The 27899-nt window shown below is 39.0% G+C and overlaps 8 protein-coding genes across 8 annotated transcripts; 3 read left to right on the forward strand and 5 right to left on the reverse strand.

Annotated features, from left to right (window-relative positions):
- Positions 1–308: 308 nt before the first annotated feature.
- Positions 309–1600, forward strand: OPI1_3 (transcriptional regulator opi1; the record flags this gene model as incomplete). The annotated part of the gene is made up of 4 exons (XM_064829792.1): positions 309–591; positions 656–803; positions 862–1420; positions 1484–1600. The coding sequence occupies 4 exons, from the start codon at positions 309–311 to the stop codon at positions 1598–1600; spliced, it is 1107 nt and encodes a 368-aa protein (XP_064682294.1).
- A 488-nt stretch (positions 1601–2088) lies between these two features.
- Positions 2089–3449, reverse strand: RPL7_2 (60S ribosomal protein L7; the record flags this gene model as incomplete). The annotated part of the gene is made up of 6 exons (XM_064829793.1): positions 2089–2587; positions 2667–2762; positions 2828–2976; positions 3041–3146; positions 3207–3352; positions 3423–3449. 6 exons carry the CDS (start codon positions 3447–3449, stop codon positions 2089–2091), a joined length of 1023 nt encoding a protein of 340 aa, XP_064682295.1.
- Positions 3450–3718: 269 nt separating this feature from the next.
- ATC70_010581 (uncharacterized protein) lies at positions 3719–6848 on the forward strand (the record flags this gene model as incomplete). The annotated part of the gene is made up of 6 exons (XM_064829794.1): positions 3719–3927; positions 3983–4854; positions 4911–5140; positions 5209–5501; positions 5557–6179; positions 6235–6848. 6 exons carry the CDS (start codon positions 3719–3721, stop codon positions 6846–6848), a joined length of 2841 nt encoding a protein of 946 aa, XP_064682296.1.
- Positions 6849–7734: 886 nt separating this feature from the next.
- SYG1_2 (Xenotropic and polytropic retrovirus receptor 1) lies at positions 7735–8652 on the reverse strand (the record flags this gene model as incomplete). Its single annotated transcript, XM_064829795.1, has 1 exon — positions 7735–8652. The coding sequence occupies one exon, from the start codon at positions 8650–8652 to the stop codon at positions 7735–7737; it is 918 nt and encodes a 305-aa protein (XP_064682297.1).
- A 2399-nt stretch (positions 8653–11051) lies between these two features.
- ATC70_010583 (uncharacterized protein) lies at positions 11052–11429 on the reverse strand (the record flags this gene model as incomplete). The annotated part of the gene is made up of 1 exon (XM_064829796.1): positions 11052–11429. One exon carries the CDS (start codon positions 11427–11429, stop codon positions 11052–11054), a length of 378 nt encoding a protein of 125 aa, XP_064682298.1.
- Positions 11430–11520: 91 nt separating this feature from the next.
- Positions 11521–12597, reverse strand: ATC70_010584 (uncharacterized protein; the record flags this gene model as incomplete). Its single annotated transcript, XM_064829797.1, has 6 exons — positions 11521–11654; positions 11712–12083; positions 12142–12207; positions 12261–12286; positions 12343–12389; positions 12454–12597. The coding sequence occupies 6 exons, from the start codon at positions 12595–12597 to the stop codon at positions 11521–11523; spliced, it is 789 nt and encodes a 262-aa protein (XP_064682299.1).
- Positions 12598–12704: 107 nt separating this feature from the next.
- ATC70_010585 (uncharacterized protein) lies at positions 12705–13376 on the reverse strand (the record flags this gene model as incomplete). The annotated part of the gene is made up of 3 exons (XM_064829798.1): positions 12705–12997; positions 13050–13123; positions 13177–13376. The coding sequence occupies 3 exons, from the start codon at positions 13374–13376 to the stop codon at positions 12705–12707; spliced, it is 567 nt and encodes a 188-aa protein (XP_064682300.1).
- Positions 13377–13992: 616 nt separating this feature from the next.
- On the forward strand, positions 13993–17021 carry ATC70_010586 (uncharacterized protein; the record flags this gene model as incomplete). The annotated part of the gene is made up of 7 exons (XM_064829799.1): positions 13993–14109; positions 14173–14208; positions 14271–14631; positions 14688–15478; positions 15559–15649; positions 15702–15865; positions 15930–17021. The coding sequence occupies 7 exons, from the start codon at positions 13993–13995 to the stop codon at positions 17019–17021; spliced, it is 2652 nt and encodes an 883-aa protein (XP_064682301.1).
- Positions 17022–27899: the final 10878 nt, after the last annotated feature.

A 27899-nucleotide genomic window follows, 5' to 3' on the forward strand; every position in this document is an offset into this window, starting at 1 on the left:
GACACCATTTTAGCACAGAATTATGGTTTCAGATGAATCGTCGATGGCACTATAACTGAACTTGAAATCCTAGATCAGAAAATTGACAATCATGCACTATACGACAGAAAGAAATAGAACGAATTTACTGGATACTACAATGACGACACTGTGAAAAAACTATCACCATCTTTGGCATAACAGAGAATCCACGATACGATTGCAATTTCAATTCATACGTTTTATCGAGTCACGAAATGGTGGTTACAAAGAGATCCAAAAGCTTGATTCTTCCTCTGCTCTTTCTTACAGCCCGAATCCATACAATCATGGGACAAGCATCTGTTATTCACTGGTTCACGCATGCTGGACCAAATTTCCCTCAGGGCGCAACCTGGGAATATGCTTGCAACGTACTAAAGACGTATTTCCACAACATCACATCTTTGTCTGCCATCAGTTCTTTCGTATCATCTAGCCTGAAGGATCCTTCGCAGCTCTTCACACTCTACAAGGATACCGATCCTCTCGAGTCCTCCCTCTACTTTTCAAGTGTATTGATTACAGTGCATTATATCATGTCTGAAATTACCAAAAATTACAGTCAAGTCGGTAAGAGATTGCATGTAGCAGGAATCATGCAATACATGACTCGCTCACAAAATGTATCAAATAGACAGAGCGTGGTCTATTCTGCCTGGCCTTTATGCTTGGCACTATACTATCCATGACTATCTCTTGAATGGGAGCTTTCATCCCAGACTCTTGGTTGGCACTATCCTAATCTCCATCTGGGGAGCTCGTCTCACATACAACTTTGCCAGGTAAGTAAATCATAATGCTACAAGTGCAAAGTGGATTCAAATACGGATCTACATATAGAAAGGGCGGCTATTACTTTACTGGTCATGATTACCGTTTCCCTTACTTGCGTGAACAACTTGGCCCTGTTGGTATGGCACTGTTGAACCTTGTGTTCATTGCCCCTTTTCAAAACCTTCTTCTCTTGTTTATGGTTGCACCTCTTTATATCACACATACTTTATTTTCGAATGCGTCAACACATACTACCACAGGGTTGTCCACTTTGGATTGGATCACGGTGACACTCCATTTAGCTTTCTTGTTTATTGAGGTGGTCGCTGATGAACAGCAATATGTTTTCCAAACCGAGAAATACGCACTGCTGAGCCACTTGAACAAGGATCAGCTTAAAGGCGACTACAAGTTGGGCTTCTTGTGGCATTCTGGATTGTTTCAATATAGTCGTCATCCTAATTTCTTTGCTGAACAAGCAATGTGGTGGGTCATCTATCTGTTTTCGGTTGCTGCCGTACAAGAAGCATCAGGCACAACTGACCTGAGAACATACCTTAACTGGACAATCGCTGCTCCTATTGTTTTGACTGCCTTGTTTCAAGGTAGCACAGCACTCACAGAGGTAGGTTATTCATTTGTATTGTATTGTTAAATCGATGTTGACGTATTTCTCTTCATCTTATAGAGAATTTCCAGCGAGAAGTATCCTGCTTATACAGAGTACCGCAAATCTGTCAACAAATTCTTGCCCTGGGCTCCCAAGAATGCCTCGCGTAATAGTACTGCCAAGAAGGAGCTGTAAGAGCTCTCTAATATCATATCCATTATCATGAAAGTGTAATAAAAGTTAATATACAATCATACCCTTTGCATGGCTATCAAAAGAAGTACATGTGGATCACGTTACATTTCGTAAACCTGTGCAATCCAAGCTACTAGTGATTGAATATTGAACGAGATCAAAATCTGCCCAATTCAAGTGTAGATGCCAACAATTGCATCTGGTCTTTGATGTGATATCCGCCCATATTATCAAGTTTAATGCAAACCCCCCCTCCCCCCAAGCAAGCTCATGGCAAATATATTGCTAGAGATTTTGTATAAAAAAAACTGTTTTATTACGGGTTTATATTATATATATAATCATTCTTCTTTTTTTACCCTTAAATATAAACAACTAAGCAATAACGATGTGGGAGGGGGATAACGAAAAAGGGGTTAAGTAAAAGAAGAAATCAGTTGTGAAAATGCAAATATGGTAGAATTTTTGGGTCTGTTTGTGATAGTACTCTATTTCTTGCTCTTGGATGCAGCAACCTTCTTTGTAACCTTCTTTGTCTCGGTCTTTTTGGCAGGTGCAACAGCATTCTTCTTGTTGGCAGCGGCCTTCTTGGTAGTTGTAGTAGTGGCAGCCTTCTTAGGAGCAGCAGCAGTAGCCTTTTTAGCAGGAGCAGCCTTCTTCTCAGCAGCGGCAGCCTTCTTCTCAGCAGCGGCAGTCTTCTTCTCAGCAGCGGCAGTCTTCTTCTCAGCAGCGGCAGTCTTCTTGGCAGGAGCAGCCTCCTTCTTCTTCTCCTCCTTGGTAGATTGCTTCTTTTCAGCAGTAGTCTTGCTGTCAGCCTTGGGGAAAGATGTGTAGGTGGGGAGGTAAGGAAGACCTTCACATTTGACACCGAGCATTTCAACTTGATCCCATCCATGAGCAGCAATCTTTACAATCTCAGGAACAGCAGCTTCATAATTCTTCAAAACATCCTTTTCAGACATACCAAAGTTACCAATGAGAACTTGACTAGATGCAATAGTGAGTACACACTTTTTCTTATAATCCCACATGCCCCTCTCCCTTCTAAATTCTAGCATCTACTTACGTCTTGAGGCCGTTGTGTAATTTGACGTTGGTAGAGTGCAAAATGTTTTCGACGTTTGTCTTCATCAGTCCGGAATGCTTCATCTTCATGGGCATTCTAATTGTAAGAAAAATTGTATGAATACTCTGTCCCGATGATCAAATCTTGCTGCCAATGCTTACCTGTTTTTGGCTTGGAAGGACTTGCCGAGAAGACCGGGAATCAATGGAGCCACTCTGTCGTCAACAACATATAAGTTATAAGAGGCAGCAAGCTTTCTCTTGGATTCGTAAGATTTGTATACGGTTTTAAGAGTGTTGAGATCGATGACCTAGTGTTTCAAGGGCACAAATGTCAGAGGTACACTTTTCATCTGCAATTGACTATCGACCTACCTTTTTGATGGCAGTGTTTTTGGTCTTTTCTTCAACCTTCTTCACATCGTCTTTGGTGAAATAGCAGATTTCATAGTTATCAGGATAAGGGCTGCTGGGCAGTTTACTATCAAAGGCAGCATGCATTAGTCTCTTACTTGTCTGTATTGCCATGTCAACAACTCACATTTGCTTTTGTTTACTTTGAGCCTTGTTCATAATTTTGTGGGTGTAAATTTCGACATAAATGAAGCTGTCCTCGTCGCTTTGAAGCATGTCATTTCCAGAACTCTGTTTGTTCTTTTTGTACAAGGCAGCGATGGCTTTCTTGGCCTAACATTTCATCAATTAGTTAGTCGCCATCCCAACATCTGCCTGTGTGTGTATAGAGGCTCAATATTACCTGTTGTAAATCTAATTTTTGGCTCATGTTGATTACTGTTTCTAGGATAATATAAAAAGAAGTTTTTTGATTGCCCATAATTTTTTTCCTCATAAATCAAAAAAGTCGACCTTCAACCATAAGCCACTTGAGAGTCACGAGTGAAAGCTTCAGGAAAGGTACAAGGCAAGTTGGCGAAGGGATCAAGGCATCGGGAGAAGCGAGATAGGGCAACTCCGCATAAATGAATTCGCTGGAAACCTGGATATTCTTAACCTTGTTCTTCTTGGAGTTATACACGCGCAAACAATCGATTCATGCTCAACATTGGCCGAAAGACAATATACACATGTATATTGGCATTGATACAAATTTCAGGCATTGCGTTGTTCTGCAAAGGCTTCTTTCCATACAAGATTTATCTATCTGGATACGCTGCTGAAGGTGATCAATTCAGCTTGCATAAGCAAACACAAGAGCCAGAATTTGACAGGCTTGTATTTGTGCTTATCGATGCCCTGAGAAAGTAAGCTGGGCTACAGTACCACCTAGCTGTAGATTGCTAACAATGCTGGTACTAGTGATTTCCTGATTGGAAAAGATTCTGGGTTCCAGTTTGTGAATAGCCATATCGAGCAAGGCACAGCATATCCATTTACAGCCAAAGCAACAGCACCTACTGTCACATTGCCTCGCATTAAAGCATTGACCACAGGCACGATTCCCAGCTTCTTGGATGCCATCTTGAACATTGCAGAATCAGATACCACTTCTTCGCTCGAGAATCATGATAATTGGGTCTACCAGTTTAAGCAGCAAAACAAGACGATCCATTTTTTTGGCGACGATACATGGATGCGGCTCTTCCCTAGCATATTTGACAAAACAGATGGCACCACATCGTTTTTTGTGTCTGATACCACCGAGGTGGATCTCAATGTCACTCGACACATCAAGACAGATCTTGTGGAGCCAGATTGGGATGCTGTGATATTTCACTATCTGGGATTGGATCACATTGGTCATTTAGGTGGGCCTCAAAGTCCATTGATGAAGCCTAAGCAAATGGAGATGGATCAGGCAATTGAGTCTATCTACACGATTGTGGCAGAACAAGATGCCAAACGCATGCAAGAGCAGAGCAATGCAAAGGGAACATTGATGGTAGTGTGTGGAGATCACGGAATGAATGAAAAGGGCAACCATGGTGGATCCTCTGTTGGGGAAACCTCGGCAGGGCTTGTTTTCATGAGTCCAAGGTTTGAATCGAGACCCACCAAGAAGCAGCAGCAGCAACCGCTTTCAACACTGTTAGCGCATCGACAGCATGTTCTCGAATTTCCAGTGATTGATCAGATTGACATTGTGCCCACATTAGCAACGCTATTTTCATTTCCTATCCCAAAGAACAATCTCGGAAAGGTGATTTTAGATTTATATGCTTCCAAGCAAGGTAAATGAAATTAACAAGAGATAACAACAAGCACAATCTCACACCAAATACACTAGATTTCACAAGCATTCTCAACAGCGTGCTGCTGAATGCATCTCAGTTAGGACAGTTGTTATCAAAAATAGCACCAGAGATCACTGGCTATTTGGACGCACCATCTGCTCATGTCAATGATGCAACTCTAGTGTTTGGACAATCATATGCCCGGGCCTTATCGTTACATCAAGAGTATCTCATCTCCAAAGATGCAGCTGCGGCCAAACAAGCGATAGAGCTCTATTACCATGTAAGCTCATTTTCATGTGCTTTTCTCTTTGCAAGCGCGTGTTCTGATCGATAGATTTGCCTATCAAGTTTATAGAAGCTACACAAGCACAGCTATCCAATACAGCCAGTGATTACAACATTCAATTCATGGTGGCAGGTGTTGTGTTGATAAGCTGTAGCACGATCGGGCTCATCTGTTTATCGCTCTTGTTTAAGCAACAAACACATTCCGTTGGTATTTGGAGCTTCAGTCAATATTTCAGCGTGCTTGGCTTGATCTTGTATGCGGCGAGCATGTTTGCAAGCAGCTTTGTCGAGGAAGAGCATTATACGTGGTATTATCTAGTACAGACGCTGACATTACTATCGGCTATATCCAGGTTTGTGTACTCTTAATGTGATGTTTCCACATGCGTAACACCATTTATTGAGTAGCTTCCGTATTCCGGTCCTTACAGTTGACCAAATGCTATACCCAATTAGTCTATGTTTTGCGCAGATGCTCCTTGTGCGCACAGCAATCGCTTGGAACCACAACCAGCTTTCTGATTTGATACTATCCTACACTGGAGTACAGTGGCATTTGATGGGTCTTACTTTATTCACAACGGTGATATTCGGGATCAACACCTTGTACAAGCTTTCTAGTCAGTCCAGCGTGATAGACGTCAATTCTACATCCAAAATCATCCAAAACCTTGTTCGATCCGCTATGCTGATCATTGTTGTACTTGTGTCATTGCTAGTCTTTGTTTATAAACTGAAAACAGCAACAGCCGATACCATCGATGAGGTGCCTGTAATGTATGCAAGCTTACTAAGTTGGGAGCTAGTTCAGCCTCTGGATCAAGTTGCTCTTGGAAAGCTGATTTACAATTATGGAGGAGCAGGTTTGTTTGTTTTGGGCGGATTGTTCTATGTAACAAAGAGAGCCCATTTATTGGAGTTGGTTCAAGACATTGATGAACAAGACGAGCAACATGACAACAACGACGACCAAGAAGCACTCCAAACACAAGCACTCCAGCAAGCACATGAGCGAAGCATGATCCTAGTAGGCAAGTAGATCGATACTCTCAGCCCAGAAATCGTCCATTGATCCTCGTATCGTAGATAATAAGCGAACACTGATACTCCAAATGCTGTTGTGCCTGATTACGCCGCTTTTGATCTTACTGACTAGACCAGAAAATGCTTTCCTATTCGTGCTCTTTCATGTGCAATTTGAGCTACTGACAAGATCCTATGCCTATCTGCAGGATAGCTGCAAGCATTCTGTGCCTACATGGCTGATTGGCGTACTTGTCGCGTGTTTGAGTCATGCCTCCTTCTTTTTGACAGGACACAGCAATTCCATTGCATCTGTAGACCTGAGCAATGCTTATGTTGGTGTTGAAGAATATGATACAATCCTTATCGGCCTACTGACGTTTTGCTCAAATTGGTCTGGAAGCATCTGGTGGTCAGTCGCTGGTTGGACATTCATCTCATCGCATGAAAACAAGTGGTTCTCTTACATGCTGACACATGCTATACTATTCAGCGTTGTCATGACAACGCTGTCCATCTCGGTCACTGTTCTCAGGGAGCATCTGTTCATTTGGACCGTGTTCTCTCCAAAATATCTCTATCAGATTGCCTGGAATGTGCTCTTTCATTGGATACTACAGGTGTGTATTGGTAGTATCATTACACAAATAGTCTTTTGTGTACAAAGAGCAAACTAATGGAATACTGAAAAGAGTAATTAAATATATATATATATATATATACAAAACCGATATACTATTAGCAAAAGCAGATGATAGAGAAGCCTTTTTTTTTTCTGTTTAATGTAATTTAGTAGCCTGCCCCTTACGAAAAAAAACTTCTGATTACCTTTGCACTCGATTTATACGCCAGCCTTTTATTGGCAAATGAAGTACCTTGGATGATCGATTGAAGTTAATATGGTTTCACTTATCATCCCCAAAAGTTTAATAAGAGAGAAAGGGGTATATACTGCAGACAATAAACACATCTCAATTGCATTTATTGTCACGAAATTTGAGCCCATGTCGTATATATGAATTTAAGGCTGTTGCTTCTATTTCAGATGGACTGAAATGGTACGATAAGACGCTTGTTACATGTAGTTATTCTACCGCTTTTTGAAGTGAATAAATTCACATGCATTTGTTCTAAAGTCGTTCTGAAGCGAGTCTGTTACATGTACCTTGGGTTTATATATATATATGGAAGGATGCTTGAGAGGTCTTCATTATCTAGGATGTGTGTATATACAAACAAATTTACAACATGGCCAAAACAAAATGATTTATTATAATAACATTCAGTTTCAATTGAAAACCTAAGCAGACGCGAAATGGTATAAACAACATGTGTGATAAAAGTGCGTGTATACAATAATGGATGCTTAACAATGAGAGGGCTGTGATTCAGAGAAAAGGAAATGATGGGATGAATAAAGATGATATATATAAAAAAAAAGCATAAAGCATACGACATATTATAATGGTAAAAATGACTAAGAAAACGATGAAATGAGAGCTGTTTTGCATGTGCATAGATTCAAGAGTGACACAAAGTGTTTGAAATGGGCGCTGTGCATCTTTACTTGTGATTTCGTTGTCGATTTTGCTGTATTTTATCGGCACCATCCCGACATTTGTATTCTGTGCGAAAATGACGGACCCGAGCATCAGAGCGAGCGAATCCCTTATTGCAGCAAGGACAAAAGTAGGGCTTGACGCCTGTATGAATTCGCTTATGTCTTGCAGCATCATACTTGCGAGCAAATGTGCGATTGCAGTGTATGCAGGCAAAGAGTTTTGGACGGGATGTTGTGGTAGTGGATGATGATGATGACGATGATGACGATGATGATGATGATGATGATGATGATGATGATGATAATGATGATGATAATGTTGTGAATGCGGCAAGCTCTTTTGCCATCTCTTCTTGGGTCTGTGCTTCCGTCTGCTGTATTTGATCTGCTGCTACAAATGCTTCCTGTTTGGTTGTGACATAAAGAGAATCAGTAGAATACATTGATGCTGGTGAGTTGGGATATTGCTGTGGTTGAAGGTAATCTTCTTCGTAGAATGACATATCTTGTGGTTGCAATCGCTGCTGCTGAGGAGGGGAAAAGCAATTGACTTCATCGTATTCCATCTTGGCTGAAGGCTCATCGTATAGCCCGGAGCAGACAGTAAGAGCAGGCGTAGGCAAGAAGAAATAGCTCATCGCTTCATTGCTCGACATTGGATAAGAGGAGGAGCAAGACATACCATCATCATACACAATAGTGGAGGCCGGGGTAAACATGCCAGTAGATAGTAATGGATTCATAAAGTCAAAGTCATCAATGCAACTATTGCTGCTACTGCTGTTACTACTAACTGCCGTGCTACCACAGCTAGAAGCATGCGCAGCTGGAGATTGATCTTGTTGGCCCTGATTGCCCAGCAAAACCGAAGCATTTAAGAAATAGTCTTCTATAGAAGAGGTGGGTAGATGATTGTACATGTAATTGAATGTAGTCATTTGGAAAAAAAAATAGAGATAAGGAAAGATTTGAAATTAAACGTAGAAAGAAGAGAAAGAGAGAGAGAGAGAAGTTTGAGAAAGTCATGTCTCTCATGTCTCTTTTTATAACTCTATTTTTATTTCTGGTCAAAATCAGGGAGATGGATATTTGAGGATGTAGAATCAGACATTCACAGACATGTAAAATCGAGAAAAATAGAGTTAATGATACCTGGGCTGCATACAAGTGGTCTTTTTGCAGGTGTAACACTTGCAATAATATCAAAAAGAAATTAAAACACATGATTTCTTTGCACTTATTCCATGTCGAATGTTAAAAGCGGATTGCTACACTTATTGTGAATTACAATAAACACAAATAAAAAGCCTAGAATACGATAATACGTTACCATTGGCAATGCACCCAATCAAAACGGATAAACCGCATACAAAATTGTAACATGTCGAACCGAGAAATGTGTTGTGTCGTATTTTAACTGCAACCAGCTTGCTTCGGTTGTATCGTGATTTGATTATCTTTGGCATCATCCATCTTTCTCATGCTCATATTTTATCCGTCAATATGTATCATCGTACATGAATGAACCGAGACTATACCCGGTTTACAATAATGCGAAATTTTTGATTATGATGAAAGAGTGATACCAATCTGTAAACATCTCCTAGACTCCTTGTTGTATACAACATCCTAATTACACTCAAAATCCCACGCAAGCAATCCAATCTCGGGTTATTCATGGTGATAAATCAGAACCCAACTCTTTTTTTTTTTTTATTACTCCTACAAAGATGCAAAGAACACACGATAAAAGAAAATGAGGGCAAAAAAGGAGTACATTATTGCGGTGTAGATAAACATAAACAAGAAGCCAAATTCAGCATATTTTCACCTATACCAGAAGCTTCTGTATAGCATATTATTATCGTAAGGAAACAATCTTTAAATAGGAAATTGAAATCAAGTTGTTTTGATCACACGGGTTACATGTAAATAAAGAAATTAGCATGGCCCGAGTACATGGATAAGGTTGAATTACAAGAAAATACCTTCTCTTTGCTCTGCTTTCCCATTCCCTTTTTACTTGCTACCATTGAACCACTGACGATGGACCTTTTCCGTTACCCCTTTATTTTTTCTGATCCCATCAGATCAAGAATTGTAATTCATTGTCAGCTGTCAAAATTCAGTAGCTTAACCTGCCAAGGACACATCGGAAAATAATCGCAGGAAGAAAGGCATTGTTTACTGTGGGAGTATTAGATAATAAAAAAAAATGAATGTTCTAGTGTGTGTGCTATCTCCTTCGTAGTGAATTTCCTTTTTCGTTACAAGGAGGAAAAGATATATAGACCCTATCAGACTGTTGTTTATATTAGTGTAAGTATAGTGAAATATCAATCCCAATATATAAAATGTCATTCTTATCGCTGTTTACAGTAAATTATCAAGTGTGAACCTTGTGTTGAATTTTAATCTCTATTTGTAAAAGCCTGACGTTTTCATTATAAACTCTGTTTGAGAATCATCTTCTTGATCAAACAGCTAGGATTTTAGCCATCCCAATACGGTATCTGTTTACCAATTGTCAGCATCCTCATTTATCAAATATTCCTGCACCAGGGCTGTAAATTTTACTTAATGGGAAATACCATGGTGAAAAATTACAGTGGAACGAGATGTTCCGTATGAGCAATGTGTATTCATTTATTACTGGATGGTTATACTGCTAGTAGCACTGAATATGTATAAATCCGACAAAAAAAAACCCCAATACCTAGATCATGTAGATCCAAGTGTTTACTATGTCTTTCCACGTGTGGCGTTTTGAGCTCTTTAGTATCTACTGATCTATTCTTTAGGTTAAGATCTGTATATGCAAACTAAATATACACACATGTCTTCTTTCTCTGGTATTCATTAGCGTGCTATTTTCAGTATACCTGACGTACATATTAGATACTCAAACATCACACTGATAAGTAGGCATGTAGATTATGTAGTCTATGAAATATCAAGATCCTCGATTAAAAATCTAGTGATTTTAGTACTACAAGATTTTCTTCTTTCAGCCTGTTCCTGAAATACTGTTATAATGGAGGCTTGGTAATAAACGATAACTAACAGAACAATACTTCAGTCATCCCACTTTTCTTAAGTATGGATCGAGCGAGATTGCCAAGCACTTATATTAAAAATAAGCGGGTAGCCATATATATAGAATACTGCCGAGCAGAGATCGATTCATCATGCTACCAACCTTGATGTATCGCATGTTTTGAAAAAACTGGGATGGATGTAGGCAGGTTTCATAACAAGAAACGAATGGGAATGGAGAAGATAGCGTAATGACAATTTATTGCATGGATTCCAGCTGAAATTAATGGCTATTGGCATTCAGTACTAAAGCAATCAATGGATCGTAAGCTACCAACGCGGCCACCAGCATTGCATGGTCCTCGTCCAATGAATCCACTGCTATTGAATCCATTTGACAAGAGTCAGTGTTACATGCGGCACTTTCTGAGGTTATGGACAAAGATAAAGGCGGTGCTGTGGCATCAAGTGTTGTGGTGGCTATTGGTTTGGCTTTTGTTTTACTCTTCTTCTGTTTGATTGACTTGTATTCAGTTGATTTCTCCCATTTGATGTTCTTGTTCCTTCTTTTAGGCAAAGGTAAATCTCTGGCACGACTAACAGGAGGTTGTTGATACGGAACAAAATCGCTGGAAGAGGTTGCTTTATTATTCAATGGCATGTATGGATCAGATTTCTGAAGGGAAAAGAAAGGGTATTGTTTTGTTGCTTTGTCCATCTGTAATTGTACTTGAATGTGCTCTTTATTCTATTCAGCTCCAACCAAAGTAAAATCCTACTGCATTTTCACTCAGGTTGATTCCAAGTACACACAATACGATAAAGAGCACCAAGAAACCAAAGATAGGATACAACAGTAGCTCTGTATGAACCAAGAAGGGCAGCACTATTCAAGTTGATCTGTTGAGGCTATTTGCACACTTGTTTGCTAGCATACGCTTACCATTGAATCCTAAAAATGTGCCATAACAGTACCATACAATGGAAATCAGATAGATGGCATTACTAATCACCAAAGAAGCCCAATTATGACGAATCAAGAGATTCAAAAAGAAGAACTGGATAATGTACAGGATCAAGAATAATGGGAAAAAGGAATTACAATGGACATCGAATGCGTAGGCCCATTCTACTTTCTGATCGTTGGTTTGCGTGATTGCGTTGCTTTGATTCAGAAACCTATTTGTAAAAAACCACAAAAATGTAGCCACAATGGATCCCACAAGCACAAAATCCACAAGCACCATGAGCAACATGGCCTTTACAACACCCAGAAACCCGAGCCCAAATACCAATCCCCAAGCAATAGCCGAAACTAGTGGTCATTTTCAATGATCCGAGTCTATATATCGCTCTGTAGAGCCTATACTTACCACATAGTAATGAAGCTAGCAAGACTAGAAATGCTGGATCATCTCTTGCCCATTGGTTTTTTGTCTCTTTTGAGTGTATATGTTATTGATAGATCAGTTGTTTACTTGCAATGACTTACGTTTGTGATAATAGATATTTCGATATCTACGAAAATAAACACATTAGAATACAAATTGCTTGTTGAATATTCACAACCTTACACTCTCCTCGGTGCAATCAGGAGATAGGCCATCTGCCATAAAGCAAACTGTATGTTATTTCATTAGTATGACCAAGTCTACATTCTACACGTTTGCTTGCTTCTTCTTCACCTCAAAGTCCATTTGCGTGAATCTTACAAGCCTCGTTAATATCAATGGCATTGAAGATGATCTTTTAAATCTCGTTTGCTGCTGCTGCTGTTGCTGTTGATGCATTGTGCTTTTATTGTTTGAGAAGGTAGGCAAAAGCTCCATCTTTATTATATTATTAAAGCAAATGGTTTTAGAGAAAAATATTACAAAGGTGTGGAATGGAAAGCTTGTTTTTTTTTTGTGTGTTTTGCCCTGAACTGCGATTCAAATTAGTGATGTGCTTGATGATCATGATGGTAATCAGACCACTGTCTCATGCTATCTTCAATGCCGAATGCGCTATGATAGAAATAGTAAGAGATGTCAAGACCGACTGGATGACGATGGCAGCGAACAAAAGAAGAAATGGGAGGCAACTGAGTGCGCTGCTTGTCCTTCTTTCTCATGCCAGAGGTGCCAACAGCATTTACCAATGATGGCTGAGTTTGTTGCTGTTGTTGTGGTGGCTCTTGGGGTAACTGAGCCTGCTTGGGAAGATGAGATTGCTCTGGCGACTTGATACCTTTTGAGAGCTCATAAGAATACAAGCTACAAGATGGACGCTCTCGACTTACCATTGCTCTTCTTCTTTTGGTGATGGCCCGTCGTCTTGTTCTTTTTGTTTTCTTTGGCTCGTCGGTTTTGAAACCTGCATTGGATGTCAAATAGCGTATACAAACAACAATTGAAGCGTATACAAACCAAAAATGAACACTTTTTTCAGTCATCTGAACAGCTTTAGCTATCTCCTTCTTTTTTTCAGTGTTGGGGTTTCTGTTTTGACTAAAATAATGCTCCAAAATAGCCATCTCCTCCTTGGATGTGCGCATTCTACGCTTTGCGACGGTGCTAAGAGAGAGATTGCTGATGGATTGAGACAATTCTTTCGTATCGCTACCCATGACTATGTAGAATTAGTGACAAGAGTACAGAAGAAAAGAAAAAAAAAATATGGGTGGTTTTGGCAGCAGCTTTATACACCCATCACTGATAGTTGATTTATTGATCCATTACAAGAGGACTCAAGATAATGTATCACTGCTCCACTAGAAACAAGCGCCATAACAATCCGCTCGAGAAAACGTATGACAAGCTCTCATAGTATGTAATTTATAAGAAATATGGATGTGAATTGCATAATGACAGCCTGACAAGTAGTCTGTACCTTGTACACTCCCATAAATTACACTAGAGCTTTATTCTATGCTCCAAGCTCTAGTGTATATGCAAAGGCATGCTAATTCTAGCCGCTTGACAACAAGGAACCAGTAGGCTCCCATTATGCACCCATCTCAAGTAATGTCTTTGCTATGAATCACAAGAGTTACCAACCACCTACAGCTGCAAATTCACAGCTCTTATAATACGACATCATAACAGTGCTCTGCCGCACTAATCAGGCAAATCATGGTTCAGCTTACCTTTGATGGGATCATCAACATGAAACTTGCACAACGTAAAAGTGGCTGATGTTTTTAAAGCACGCGAAAACTTTCTATAAGTTTCCCTAAAAGCATCATGATGCATTCTGATTCTTCTTTCTCGTCTTCTCTACTACAACTTCATTTGAACATGGGAGCAGCAGACAGCAAACTTGCCTTTCGAAAAAGCGTATTCAGACTATACGAAGAAACAGTAAGTGAAACGTAACTCACATCAATACATGCAAATGATATCAACCCGCATTATCTACCATAGACCATTCCAGTAACCGAAAATGAATACTGGGAACAGGTAATATGCCTTCTCAAGCGCTCTGTGTATGCAGCTATTTAGTTGACACATACTCTCTGTAGTTTTGGATTCTACCCGAGTCTGCAGACGATGTGTTCTCCTTGATTGGTGCCAACGATATCAGACGAACAAGAGATACAGCTCGAGGCAACTTTGAGATTCTGATCGACAAAGTATTGAACAAGATGCAGCTATTGCTCAAGGCGCAGAACTTTCCATCTGAACAGCACTCGATCAACCATCTTTTGAATTGCTGTCGCATACTCACTCGACTGGTTCCGTTTGTCTTTGAAAGCACGGATTGTCTGGAATGGGAGGATGCATTTTTCTGGACTCCAAGGCAGGTAGAGAAGGAGAAAAAGAACCCAGATGATAAGCCTGAATATGACACCTTGCCTTGTCGTGGTGAATTGTTGCTAGACTGTAAGGCATCATGGTGTTTTGCCAAGCATTGGTAACTGACGCACTTTCTATTGTAGTAACAATTCAAGCGTTATTTTTAGCAGGATTTACGATCCCAATATCATTGGCCACCAAGGAGTCTAAAGTCAATTATGCAATTTGGGAGAACGGTGTGGGGTCCACCATTCCTGTCAGCACGTACAAGGACAACGAGGCCAATCGAACCGAAGTGCTGCGATTACTCGCTGTGCTATTATCCAAATCCATGTACGTACCTCCAGCTCAATTGCTCTCGAAAGAGGATCTATGGCTTCGTTATGTTGCTGTCAAATTAGAGCGCAAGATTGTGCTCGTTATCCTGTGTAGCTTGATGAACACGATTTGCAACTATGATCCAACGGGCTGGGTGCCATACAATCACGTCGTGCAAGGCGGACCACGAGAACAACTTGTATCTTTTTGCCTTACCAATCTACTCATTTTGTTGGACTATCGTTCACCACAGCAGGCGGATCTGATGCGCCAACACGACCAAGTTGCATCGCCCACAAGTGCAACCACTGATCTTCCTGCAAGCTTGGAAGTGTTGACGCTGGACAATCCCGATGCTATTCCCAAAACAAGCGTGGAATTGGAAGCCTTCACGCCTGCTGATCAATTAGCCAACAAACACGAAGAAAATGCTTTCCGTCACTACATGTCGAAATTACACAGAAATCAAGATTTCAAATTCTTGATGGATGGCATTCACCGCTTGCTCAGCAACCCAATGACCGCAGTCAGCACGTATTTACCGGGTTCAACAAAACGAGTTGGCTGTTTTGTGAATGTCATGATGATGTGCTGGAGACTTCTTGAAATTAACTCGGTAAAAAAAAAAAAAAAAAAAAAAAAAAAAAGGCTTGCGTACATTTTGCTTTTTCCTGCATATTGATTTGTTGCTTGTAGAGATTCACAAAGTACCTGGTTGAAACTAATCGCGTTCTTGATCTGATGGTTGCGTTAATTTTCCATGCTGTCGATAACAAAGATAAGATGAGTGGGTACCGCAATGTGTGCGAAAGTGAGCAGTGATTAATATGAATTCGTAGCTCAACTGGGCCTTGTCCGTATGTGTGCTTTCATGCTGCAGACATTATCATCCAACAAGGACTTTAGTGCCAAGTTAAACAAGCAGTTTTCAACGCATTCGTCACTCCCATCGTCCATCCGACTCTATGCATTCAACGGCACTTATGCAGACTTTTTGATCATTGTACGGTAATTTGCCTGCTTGCGCCAAATGACACACAACTAATCCCGCTGTGCGTTTATTGTAGTCTATTTTCTCGTTGATCGCCTCGACTCAGGGCAAACTCTCCTCATTGTACCCTGCATTGATACTGACTATATCCAATATTTCTCCATATCTGACAAATATCGGTGTAACAACTGCATCCAAGCTATTGACCTTATTCCACTCCATGTCATCCCCTTCATTTTTGATGGCTGACGAACACAATTTCCAACTGACATCGTACTTGCTGGAAACATTCAACAACATCATCAATTACCAGTATGCAGAGAACCCCAACTTGGTGTATTCCATTGTCCTTCATCACAACTACTTTGAAAAGTTGGATCAACTCACACTCGAGGGTGCAGTTGCTGAAGTGGAAAGATTAAGACAATTGAGAGAAAGTAAAGAGATTGAAAAAACCGAGCATTCTACCGAAGCAGTAGCAGTAACATCATCTTCACCAACATCGCCACCAACAGCAGAATCAAAGACAGAAGCAGAAGTAGAGGCAGCGCCCACAAAAGAGGATGATACTAGCCTTAAACCACCCGAGAACCACATTGAAAAGGGGCCATCCGACACTACAGAGATACCTCAAGAAGGAGATGACTCCAAAAAGAAAGAGCCTAAGCCGACCTATGCTTCTGTTACTGCATCTACCAGTAGCTATCAGGAAGAAGAGACAAAGAAAAAGAAGCCAGAGCCTATTCAAGTAACACCTACTCGACAGGATAGCACGAGCAACGACAGCAGTACTGTAGGTCAGGTTCGCCCCAGTCGCAATGGATTTATCCCAACAGAGGCATGGTTGTCTTACTGGAAGTCTAACATTCCATTGGGTACTATATTGGCCATGTTAAAATATTTGGTGCCAAAAGTAGAGGAGAAATGTGCAGAGGATAATAATACCACCTTGGAAGAGCTCATGGTATTCTTAAAGTCTATTCAATTGGAGGATGTCTTACCCGCCGATGAAAGCAAATCCATCTTTATTCGCAAGTTCCAGTGGGGAGAGGCTTTGGTGATTTGGTTCCGTAGCATGATGTGGGGTCAAAACTACGTCTCTTCCATGAAAGAGCATGGCGCTTGGAATGGTACACATGTCAAGTTGTTTCAAATTAAAGAAGAATAAAAATCAGGAATCCTGCTCATATACTGTATACTGAAATTTCACGCTTCAACCTTTGTTATCGAGCGGGAACCTTTTGTCAATGATCTGTTGTTATGCATCTAACTTCTCTAGGGTGCTTTCACGTCTCTATTTATGAGATCAGTTCCTATGCGGGAAGACAGCATACCTGCAATGCCTCTTATCATTTAAAAGTAGGTAAAGCACAGCGTAATTTGGATGCATTTGAGCCTTAATTTCTAGTGTTGGAAGCCGTTTTGGACCTCGAGAATAACACCAAACAATTGCTTTTATCTATCACTTACTTCCTGACACCTTTGCTCAACTTTTTTGGGATCGTCAAAATCGACCAAAAAATCATGAGTGATACCTCATGATTTTCATCGAAAATTCAAACGATCGCGTTTTTAACCTCAAAAATGAAGACTTCTACTATAGCATCTATTAAATCAAAATGATGCTATGAATCCTATACAACCCCTGGAACCTTACTTGTGAGACTTTTATATAGAAAATCTCAATATTTTGGCCAAAATAGCTATTTCATATGTTCATGGATTGCTCAATAAGCTTCATCAAAACACTTGGTTTAATTAACACTATTCGATGCGTCTTGAAAAGTACTCCAAGAAAGCTTAAGAAGGTTTTTTATTTAAAGCCCTTAAAATGTCATACTGAGGGAAAGAAAAGACTGTTGGTGGACCCAATGTCTGCAATGATGAGGAATAAGATATAATGAACTAAGTTGGGAAAGAAATCTACTACTAATCAGGTGCGACATCTAGAGCCAATACAATCATGCGAATCGTCAAAATATGGATACTGGATAAGAGCACAAAACACCAAACGAGGACATCAGTACTACGTCAAAATAATCACCAAAATGCATTCACTGAGATTTGAACCGGGATCATCCAAATGGCATGTTGGATGCTTAACCACTTCGCCCTACCACCACGGGCACTAGCTTAAGGAAGTTTGAAAGAATCATCACATTTCATATAGTCAAATCTTGCAAAATAATTCAAAGAAGTCGAAATTGGATCAGAAATTCCCATTTCGAGCAGGAAAAAAATGACCGGAGATTAAATCAATTTTGGCTGGCAAATTCAATGGCATGCTTACCTCAATGCTGATTGATGCTGTTAAGAGCTCATGGACAGGCGAATGGAAGTCAAAAAGAGCTACGGATTAGTCTGGATATTGTGCCTTGCTTTGGTGCTGTATTTTTGTATCTGATTAGTTTAACATTGCGAATTACTCATGCAAATGCAAGCCTTAATGTGAACTGCAATATTGTGATCATGATACTCGACGTGTGAAGCCAATTTATGTATACTAGTTGGCAGGTTGCAGCTAAACAAGACGTAATACTAAGCATGCAAATATCAAAGTCTGTTACTAATCTTATTGTCCTTCGCTGTATGACTGAATGTCAAGTTTATCCAGCTTGATCCTTCCCAACATTTGGTGTATATTTCATCTTAGCTGTTGCAACTCAGCGAGATGATCACAATCATCCACACCAGCCTGTAACACAATAATTTCTTCGTCCCTCTCCTATAGGACACAAAATTTTCAAATGGCTCAAAAATACTTCCTTTCTTTCTCTCTTCTTTCCTGTATAAACATATATTTATATCATGGATGTCATTGCGGCCGAAGTATTTTCGAAATGGTACATTTATCTTTACGAGCAAATTGGGCCTCAGATTCATGCGCCAACGCCAGATCAGCTATTCCAAATCGTAACTCAAATTGCGGCTGTCTTATACGAGCATAGTCCTCCCATCGTTCGAACTTATTACACTATATTAAACTCAATTCCCGTACAAACAGATATCATCCCAGTAGCGCTAGCCATGCTGATCCTATATGCCTTGTTTGCAATCATTGTAGTTACAATCCGTGGCTTATTTAGATTGGTGTATGGATTCATTCGACTGAGCATCATCATCAGTTTACTAGCCGCCTTGGTTTGCATAGTGCTTCAATATACAACAGTGATTGAAGGTGGACCTTTCGATCAATTCTTCCATTCCTCTCCAGGGACATTATCAAGAGCCTCTCCCTATCCCCACTCATAACTATATGTATATTCTCTCCTCCTCATGATCCACTTCTCACATGCTTCACGATACCAATCGATTTTTCACATGTATTTAACACTCTACCTTTACAATAAAACAAACAATAGCTAATCCTTTTTTGTTGGATAAACAAACATATGGTAGTTAAAATGTGTATTCAGGCACCGTCTCTACTCCTTGAAGTGTTTTCTCGGCTATAAATGATGATGCCAGCCATCCAAAGCATCCAATTTCGGTTGGATCATTCCGAAATCCAGAAGTTGTTATGAATATCCAGCTACGAGCTCGTAAAAAACACTTGACAGACCATTCAACACTATTAGACTCTGCGCCAATTGCTTAGATGAGATGCTTTGAGTGATTTTATTGCATTTAAAAGTTCAACTGTGCTTGACTTGCATACCTTTATCGACATTGACAACTCCTATATATAAATTTTGTGATTGACATACGCTACAGGTCAATTATCAACCCTCAGCCTTGCATGGCGGTGACACGGTCGTTTTGAAAGAAATGCTTGGCAGGCTATAACTTTTGTGTGCTCACAATTGAAGTATGAAAGACTTTCACATGCAATTCTTGGATCGAGTGGCATATTTTATATATATTTAGCCTATCATTCTACAGTTAATAAATTTGTGCGCATGAAAGTATATGCTTACAGCTAGTTTGTTTGTTTGTTTGTTGTGAATGCTTACCCCACCCAAAGCATATGGCACGCATGTACTAGCAAATTCAATATAGCCGAGCGACATCCAGTGAAGGGGTTATTTTCGGCAAAAAGAGCAAATCCAGCTAAATTGATGTATTGGATCAGGCTTTAGGAATTCTTATAACAGTAAAACGGATCATTTTGAGCCAGAATTTATATGGAACAGCCTGACATAAGTAACGCCATTGTATGCGACTTTAACAGGTCTCAAGAACTGCATTCAGGGATAGCGGATGATGTCTCTCACTTACTCGTTTATCTATTTGATGAAAGTATATCACGGAGGGTATACATTGAACTTATTATATATTTAAAAAAAAAAACTTATTGGATCCACTGTGATGTGAGTATAGTACTCCCATCCCTGCCATACTCTGTCATTTCTACTATTCTCCAAATTGTGTAGTTTATTTAACTAGATTCACGACATTTGTAGAGCAAATAAGCAAAAACTTTGGCTTCTAATAATCTAATATTTTGCCATTATTGTGTTTATGAATACTTTGGATTGCTTTGATCTTGCTATCCAAGTATTGCATTAGATAGCGCTATAATTTTAGGTACTTAGATAAATGACAACGCCCTGAATCATGCCCGGATCCATGTTTTTTTTTTCCCTATTCAAGTGCTGTTTTATGTAATCTCAGGGCAGTAATTGCATTTCTTCTGTATCTACATTCTATTTACAAACAAACATTAGATAATACTATCAACAAGAGCCTGCAGTAATTAGCATTTCACGCCAACAATGCGATCGAGCTTTACGATGTATATAAATTTGCAACTCGCGTCTAATTTAGCCTTGGATAATGGTGATGAGGTCGTGTAGAGTGCCAAATCTTACAAAATGTGGCGCTTCACGCGATCAGTCTGCTGTGGATGCAAACCGAAGAGATATGTATTACTGTCATCGATAATAAAAGATAGGTTGATACAAGCTCTTTGCTAATGAACTCGCCAAACGAATTCTTTACGCTGAAATGTTTGATCAATTCCACGTCAAAACTAGCTTCTAATCAAGCTGTGATACAAATGTGTTACAGATCAGCATGAAAGTATGCAAGCTACATTTTTGCTGATACAATGTAATTAAAATAAACGTATTTTATGTATTTATATATGACATGTATTCCATTTATTTGAGTATATGCATATTGAATCACAAATTTACGCATGAAACTGCGGCTCTCTTATCGAATCTATATATCAAGAAGCAAAGTTTCAGGTTTGGATTCTTAGAGAAGTATATATAAAGGCTCAAAACTGCCAATTTCTCTCTTTTTTCTTCATCCGTTCACGCCTTGCCAATAAGAAACTATAAAGAATGCCTTGCGGCTCCCAATGATACATTTGCCTTAGGTTGATCGCCAAGGTTGAACTCACTATCTCTAAACCACCCTGCTACTTGCTCGAGATTTTTTATTTGGCGTCTTCGGATATTAAGTCCAGTGGAGCATCGCCTATGAATCTTTCTTTTCTTCCCTCTTTTCTCTTTTTCATTGCCCTCTTTTCTTACTTACTAGCTGAGCTTACAGGGCTTACAATGAGAAGTAATTGAAAAATTTAATAATAAAAAATGTGATAACTTACATTCAAGTTCGCACTATGTGTAATGAAATAGCCACCCAAACTCAACTTGTCTGAAAACCGGAATTCATTAAATACCACCCATTTAAATTCGTGCTATTTGAATCTACCAATAAAGCGCTCGAATGTGCGTCAAAATACCATTTAAACATACCAAAGTAAAAATGCACGCTTATATCGCATATCATGCGAATGAATCACTTCTGATCATAGCGTATTCAATCACACCCATGATGGTCGTAATAAGTGATGGTATCTTTATCCAAATAAAATCAAATCAATAACAAGCATATTCAAACATGATAACTATAGCCTAATGCCATAGTTGCACGATAGTCCGGATGAAGTGTTCTACGCTTCAATAACAGACATCACACCTTAGACTGTCAAGCTTACATTAAATCATGATATGACGATAGCTCTTCCAAGCCCATTAAGACTACTCAAATCGATTCTTATGGCCAGTGCTCTTGTATTGATTACCACTTTAAATTAAACATCAACAACATTTGCCAGATATCGCAATAGCAGCACCTATTGCTTTCTATCATCACTAATCCTACAAGCTAGTTGCAGATGTATAAATACTCTTCTTTTTTTTTACTGCATTTCAGAATCTTCAGTTCATTTTATACACAAATATAATACAGTTGATTTCAATTGTATTTTACTATATTTTTTTTTTTGCGAAATCCATTAAACTTGATTTCACTGCACGAAGGAAGATTTAATTAAGAGGTTTCACTGCAACGTTTCTCAACACATATTCATCGATTTAGCATTCATAATCACCAGTTATTAGCAACTTTCAATAGGTCTTATGCATAGGTCTTTGCTCAGAATTGTTATATTTTGGAAATCATACATTTCTAAACAGTAACCCATCGCCATCTAATCTGAAATTCAACTACACTGTCGTACTCTTCGCAAATCTCTGCGATAGGATTATGCTACTTTCAGAGCACAAGCATTAATGCTTCAAAGTCTGATTTTGGATGATCCAAACCCTGAAATCGGAAACATTTTTATACATCCAAAATGTAATATGGGGGTAGAAGGTAGCAACATATGAAGCTGAAACATGTTGGGAATCAATCATACACGACGTATGTTTGGCAAGGCATATGGCATTGGGAGGACCAGGCATCTAGTGTACTCTTGTACCTATATGGCTTTCCTCATATAATGAATTTATTTAAAGAAAATCCCTCGCATAAAATTGTGTCATAGATACCAGATCGAATAATTGCACCTTATCTAACTTTTGAATAATGAAACATTTAACTTGTATCAATATTTGAATACTGTTGTGCCAGAAGGGCTACAACTGTCTATAAAGATTAAGGTATTCTTGATGGGTAGATATGTCTGTGTTGTGCAACAACATGGACAAGCTATGATAATTGAAGTGCATCTCAGCTATCTAAATACTGAGGTTCACCAGATGTGATAAGCGTTGTACAAGAGAAATTGCTACTTTGGCATTCAGAACTTAGTATAAATGGAATAACTCTAGTCTTCATAAATAAATCTTTAGTTTTTGTGTCTGATCTTATTCAAATAAGTCTTTTCTTGTTTTTATAATATCGAACATTTTTTATAAGCTACAAATAATAATCCTTTTACTCTTTGTGCTTAACAAATACATTTTTATTACAAACACAAAGTTATAATACATGACAGATCAATAGGAAATCAACTAGTTGTAACCCTTCGTTGTTCCAACCTCCTAACCAATCAGCTTGCTTGAAAACTCCGCTGACCTAAAAAAAATTTGCGAGGGTTTCCCCCTGTTTTGGTATGAGGCAAAATTTTAAGCTCCGATATATATAGCAATATAGCAGTTGCTATCATCAAATTTCCCTCAGGTGCTAGAGTATGCCTTACTTACACCACCTAGCTTTTAGATTCTGGCTTTGAGACCCTCAATCATCACTAAAGTAAGTAGTGATAACCAAGTGGAGGCGGCCTATCTACCTCCTAGCCTCGGATAAAGTCTTGTTGAGCTTCAGGGATAGGCACATCCACACAACGTAAAAAAAGGTATGCTTCAAAGAAACATAAAAATAATAAACGAAAAGAACATAATACTATACGAGTATAGTAGTATGTAGGCAAAAAAAGAGACACTCACACAAAGTGGGTCAAAGAAAAGCATAACAAACACAACATAAAAGATGTTCAAAAAAGCGCAACAAGGCAAACATTATGAATGCATTATCACGAGAAAGGAAGCAATAATATAAGCGTTCAAAGAGGTATTATACCCTTGTGACCAGAAGAAAAAATATACTTACCACTTACCATAGCCACAGATAGAACAGAAGAGTATAGGCAATCACCGGAGACAGACCAGAGAACAAGCATGCACCAAATATAGTAGACCAGAAAAGACCAGATTAGCAGGAGCAACACCAGTACCATAGAAAAACTAAAGAACGAATGCCATTAGCAGAGAGCAGACAAAGACCAAAGAAGTTACTTACCACGTATCACCACCACAGATAGACCAGATACTACGCAATCACCGGGTGTGAACCAGAGAACGAGCATGAACCAAATACAGTATACGAAAGACTAGATTAGCAGCTGCAGCAAAACCAACACCATAGAAAACCCGAGGAATGGACGGCACCAGAGACCGAACAAAGACCAAAGAAGCAGACAATAGAGATAGCAGAGAAGTAATAATGGCAGCACCATCCACGTCAAACAGACAAAAAGAATCATCAAAACCTACTAAACGAATTCAATTAGTGTTAATTCTACGCCTTCCAGTGCTCGTTATCGAATGGTACCTAATATATTTCACTTTAAAGAAGCAGTATGAAGTATTTGTAACAGTGTATGACAGTGTTATTAGAAGATAGAGTGTTGTTATCAACCAAATGGTTTCCAAAATCACCATGGTTTGATACTAAACGCGTTGTTTTGCAAAAAGGAGAAAAAACGGGAGGCATGGAAGAATGAGAGGGCGCCCCATCCGACGTCACGGCCAGTAGATTTGGTCTCAGTCTTCTGCAACGGCAGCCCTAATTGCGGTAATTTAATTCGAAATTGTGCAGTGGTATTCTCGTGTTCAAATTTGACTTGAATTCACATGTTTTAAACGGTTTTGCCAAATTTGACTATGAAAGCTGTCGTTATCACATCCAACTTTCTAATTTATCTTTAAAGGACTAAAGAAGCCGCATCGAATGGTGCTAAATACATTCAGCTTTCAGACCGAAAATAATGAGCAATTGCAAAAATATGAAAACATGTTTTTTGCCAAAATGTCGAAATTTCACATAGGAAAATCCCATTGAAAGAGTTTCCAGTGCTGCATCCCAAATTTACGATCAATTTGATCTTATATGCATCATAGAAAAAGTCTTCATTTTTGAGGTGAAAAACACGATCGTTTGATTTTCAAGAATTTTCCCATGCTAATACTCGTGAAAAACGATGATTTTCATGAATGTGCAATGACCCAAAAAAATTTGAGATAAAGCATCAGTAAGTAAAGCGTGGCCAATAGGAGACGTTTGGACCTATTCAAAGCGTCCACAACGCTCTGCAGGATGAGTTATTCGTGCTTCAAAATGGCTAAGTTGGACAGAATTTACCCTAAACGTAAGGCTTAGTTGGTTGTGCTGCTTTAGAAGTAAATAAATTACAGCTCTGTCTGATGTCTCTGATGTTCTGCATTGTACAAAACCCAACACCTAAGCGATCGACGCTTTTATTCTAATTCTAAGGCTCAATCTCTCATTTTGAAATGCGCGAAGACAGTAATTTTATAATTTGAGTGCCAATGATATTGTGTAAATCTGAATCTAACAACTTTCTCAAATTGAACGAGACGTTCATTAGGTCAGCAGGGTAGTTTGACTGTCGCCCAAACGCAACGTGATTGAAAGCCGGAATTCATCAAATATCACTCATTCAAATTCATACTGTTTGAATCTACCAATAAAGCGCTCAAATGTGCATCAAAATGACTTTTAAACATATTAAAATAGATGCACTCTTATCTCGCGCATCGGGTGAATGAGTCACTCCTGATCACAATGTATTCAATCAAACCCATGATGGTCGTAATAAGTGATGTTATCTTTATCCAGATAAAATCAAATCAATAACAAGCATATTCAAATATGACAACTATGCCCTGATGCCATAGTTGCACAATTCCTCAGATAAAGGGTTCTACATTTCAATAATAAACATCACACCTTAATTGTTAAGTTTACATTAAATCATGATATGACGATAGCTCATCCAAGACTTAGGTTTTCTAAGTGGTTATCGTTAAATATATGAGCAGTTGCAAGCTTTGAGGTATTCGAACTCTTCTTAATGTTTGTGCTTTTGGCTTACTCTCTGATAAATATTAATCACTCGTCAGAACGAGCAGAAAAAGCGTTCCAATTTCGTTTCATCACCAGTACCAGAGCTTGCTACAATGACTGCAAAGGTAGGCAATCCTGAAACAATTGATAAAGATCAACCTGTCGCGACAGGCGGCATTACTCACTTAGAAGTAGTTGACATTTGTGGTTGATCACCAAAAGGGTCGTATCCAAGCTGCTTTTTACATCCGTAGAATTAGAGAATCCGACTATTTGAGTTGTGGTTCAATCCACAGTGCTGAACTGTTGACGAAGCTCAAGAAAAGTGCCATCATTTGTGGAAGGAAATCTCGATATGTCAGAGTAGGTCATTGACTGTAATGCGTTTAATTGAAAAGCTAGCATTAGCGCGGCACTCTTACTGTGTAGATGAAAATTGCATTATGTTGAATGGAAGCCTCACTCAAATTTATTTAGTTAATCGACAAGTTAGTAGCTATAGAAGATAGTTTGCAGCTGGGGCATTATCACAAAGTGATCCAGTTTAGCTGACAAGAGATTGCTTGATTGCATGCTTCATAGATACAAGGGGATATGCATGTGGAACAAGGCAATGACAGTTTCAGTTATCTACAAATAAGTCTTTCAGATAGCAGAGCCATGGAAATTAGAGGCTAATTTAAGAAAACCACAGCTTTTGAGAACTTTTTGAATTGTTGCATAAGTGCAATATACTTGTTACGAGAACCCTACTAATTCCTACGGACCACCTATTAACTCTATACTTATGGTACGTGAGCGCAATATTAGTTGTTTCATAAGAGAACGATATACATTTAGATTTGTCTCTTTCTATGAGGGCGTTCATGCTTGAGGTATAGTTTGTCATTGTTTTGCATTGTTTATATGTATACATGAAGATGCTGTCTTGCCAATATTAGGCAGCTGTTTATTGAGTCGCTCGTTTATCACGTAGCATACTCAAATTCTATAAAAAAAAACTCTCAGAGGTATATAAAATTTAAAGCATTAAGCACTGGACAAGACTCAAAAAGCCTTTATACGCATTTAAAAGCATGCACATGAGATCCTGAGTGAAGAAAAAGAACGACTAGCCTGAAATCATATCAACGATGCCCACATTCGAACCAACCCTCAAATGAGATTGGAGCTGATTGTTGGTGAAATTAGGCGCACTCAGATTCTGCCAATTATCAACAGGATTGTAGCTATCATTCCAATAATTATTCTGATACAAGTTTTAGAGATATCCTCATCGCATATCAAAATAGTTTTTCAGCCAGTGGCAATAGTCACTTTTGAATGAATCGATGAAACGCTTACTGCCTACATACCATATTGAAATGCTGCAAATCATAATTCAACAGCTGCGATTACATATAGTTTGGTGGCGAGCCAGGCTGACTGGCGTTGTTAGATATGAACATGCCCATCAAAAGAGACTATTCAGGCTAAGCGACAGTCTTTTCACATCCATGATCCTCGTTTAATCAGCAAGCATCTCAACCATCATTGTCATCATCAGAAAGGCACTTTGGTCAGCTACCAGCAGCGTCGCTGCCGCCGCTGCCGCTGCCAATAATAATTCAGTCTCAGGCTTTCTTTCTACCCAAATATTGGCCAGAATTTGTCTTTTCTCAACTTGATTGAACTATTTTGTGAGATTCTACGTAAAAGGACTTTAAATAAAGCAATACAATTGCCCTACAAAAAAAAATATTTTGTGAGATTCGACTATATAAGCTGTGATGATCAGCCGTATTTCCTAATACATTCTGGAGCACTATTCAAGGCGCATCCAACGGTAATAGCTGTAATAGATGTTTTGAATGACCTTATTGAGCAATGCTTGAAAATGTGAAATAACGTTTATGGCGAAAATGTCAAGATGTTGCATATGAAAGCCTCACAAAAGTGGTTTCAGAGGCTGCTTTGGATTTAAAGAAACATTTTGATTTATGATACACCATAGTAAAAGTCTTCATTTTCAAGGTGAAAAACGCGATCGTTTGATTTTCGATGAAAACTTTTTTTTTTTTTTTTTTTTGGATGATATTTGATTTATTAGAAATAAATTAAACGCATCAAGGGATGGACAAGTGTATGTAAACAAAGTGACGTGCCATATATAAGCTAT

Source organism: Mucor velutinosus (assembly GCF_035048745.1).
Source record: "Mucor velutinosus strain NIH1002 chromosome Unknown tig00001564, whole genome shotgun sequence".
NCBI classification, from domain to species: Eukaryota; Fungi; Mucoromycota; class Mucoromycetes; order Mucorales; family Mucoraceae; genus Mucor; species Mucor velutinosus.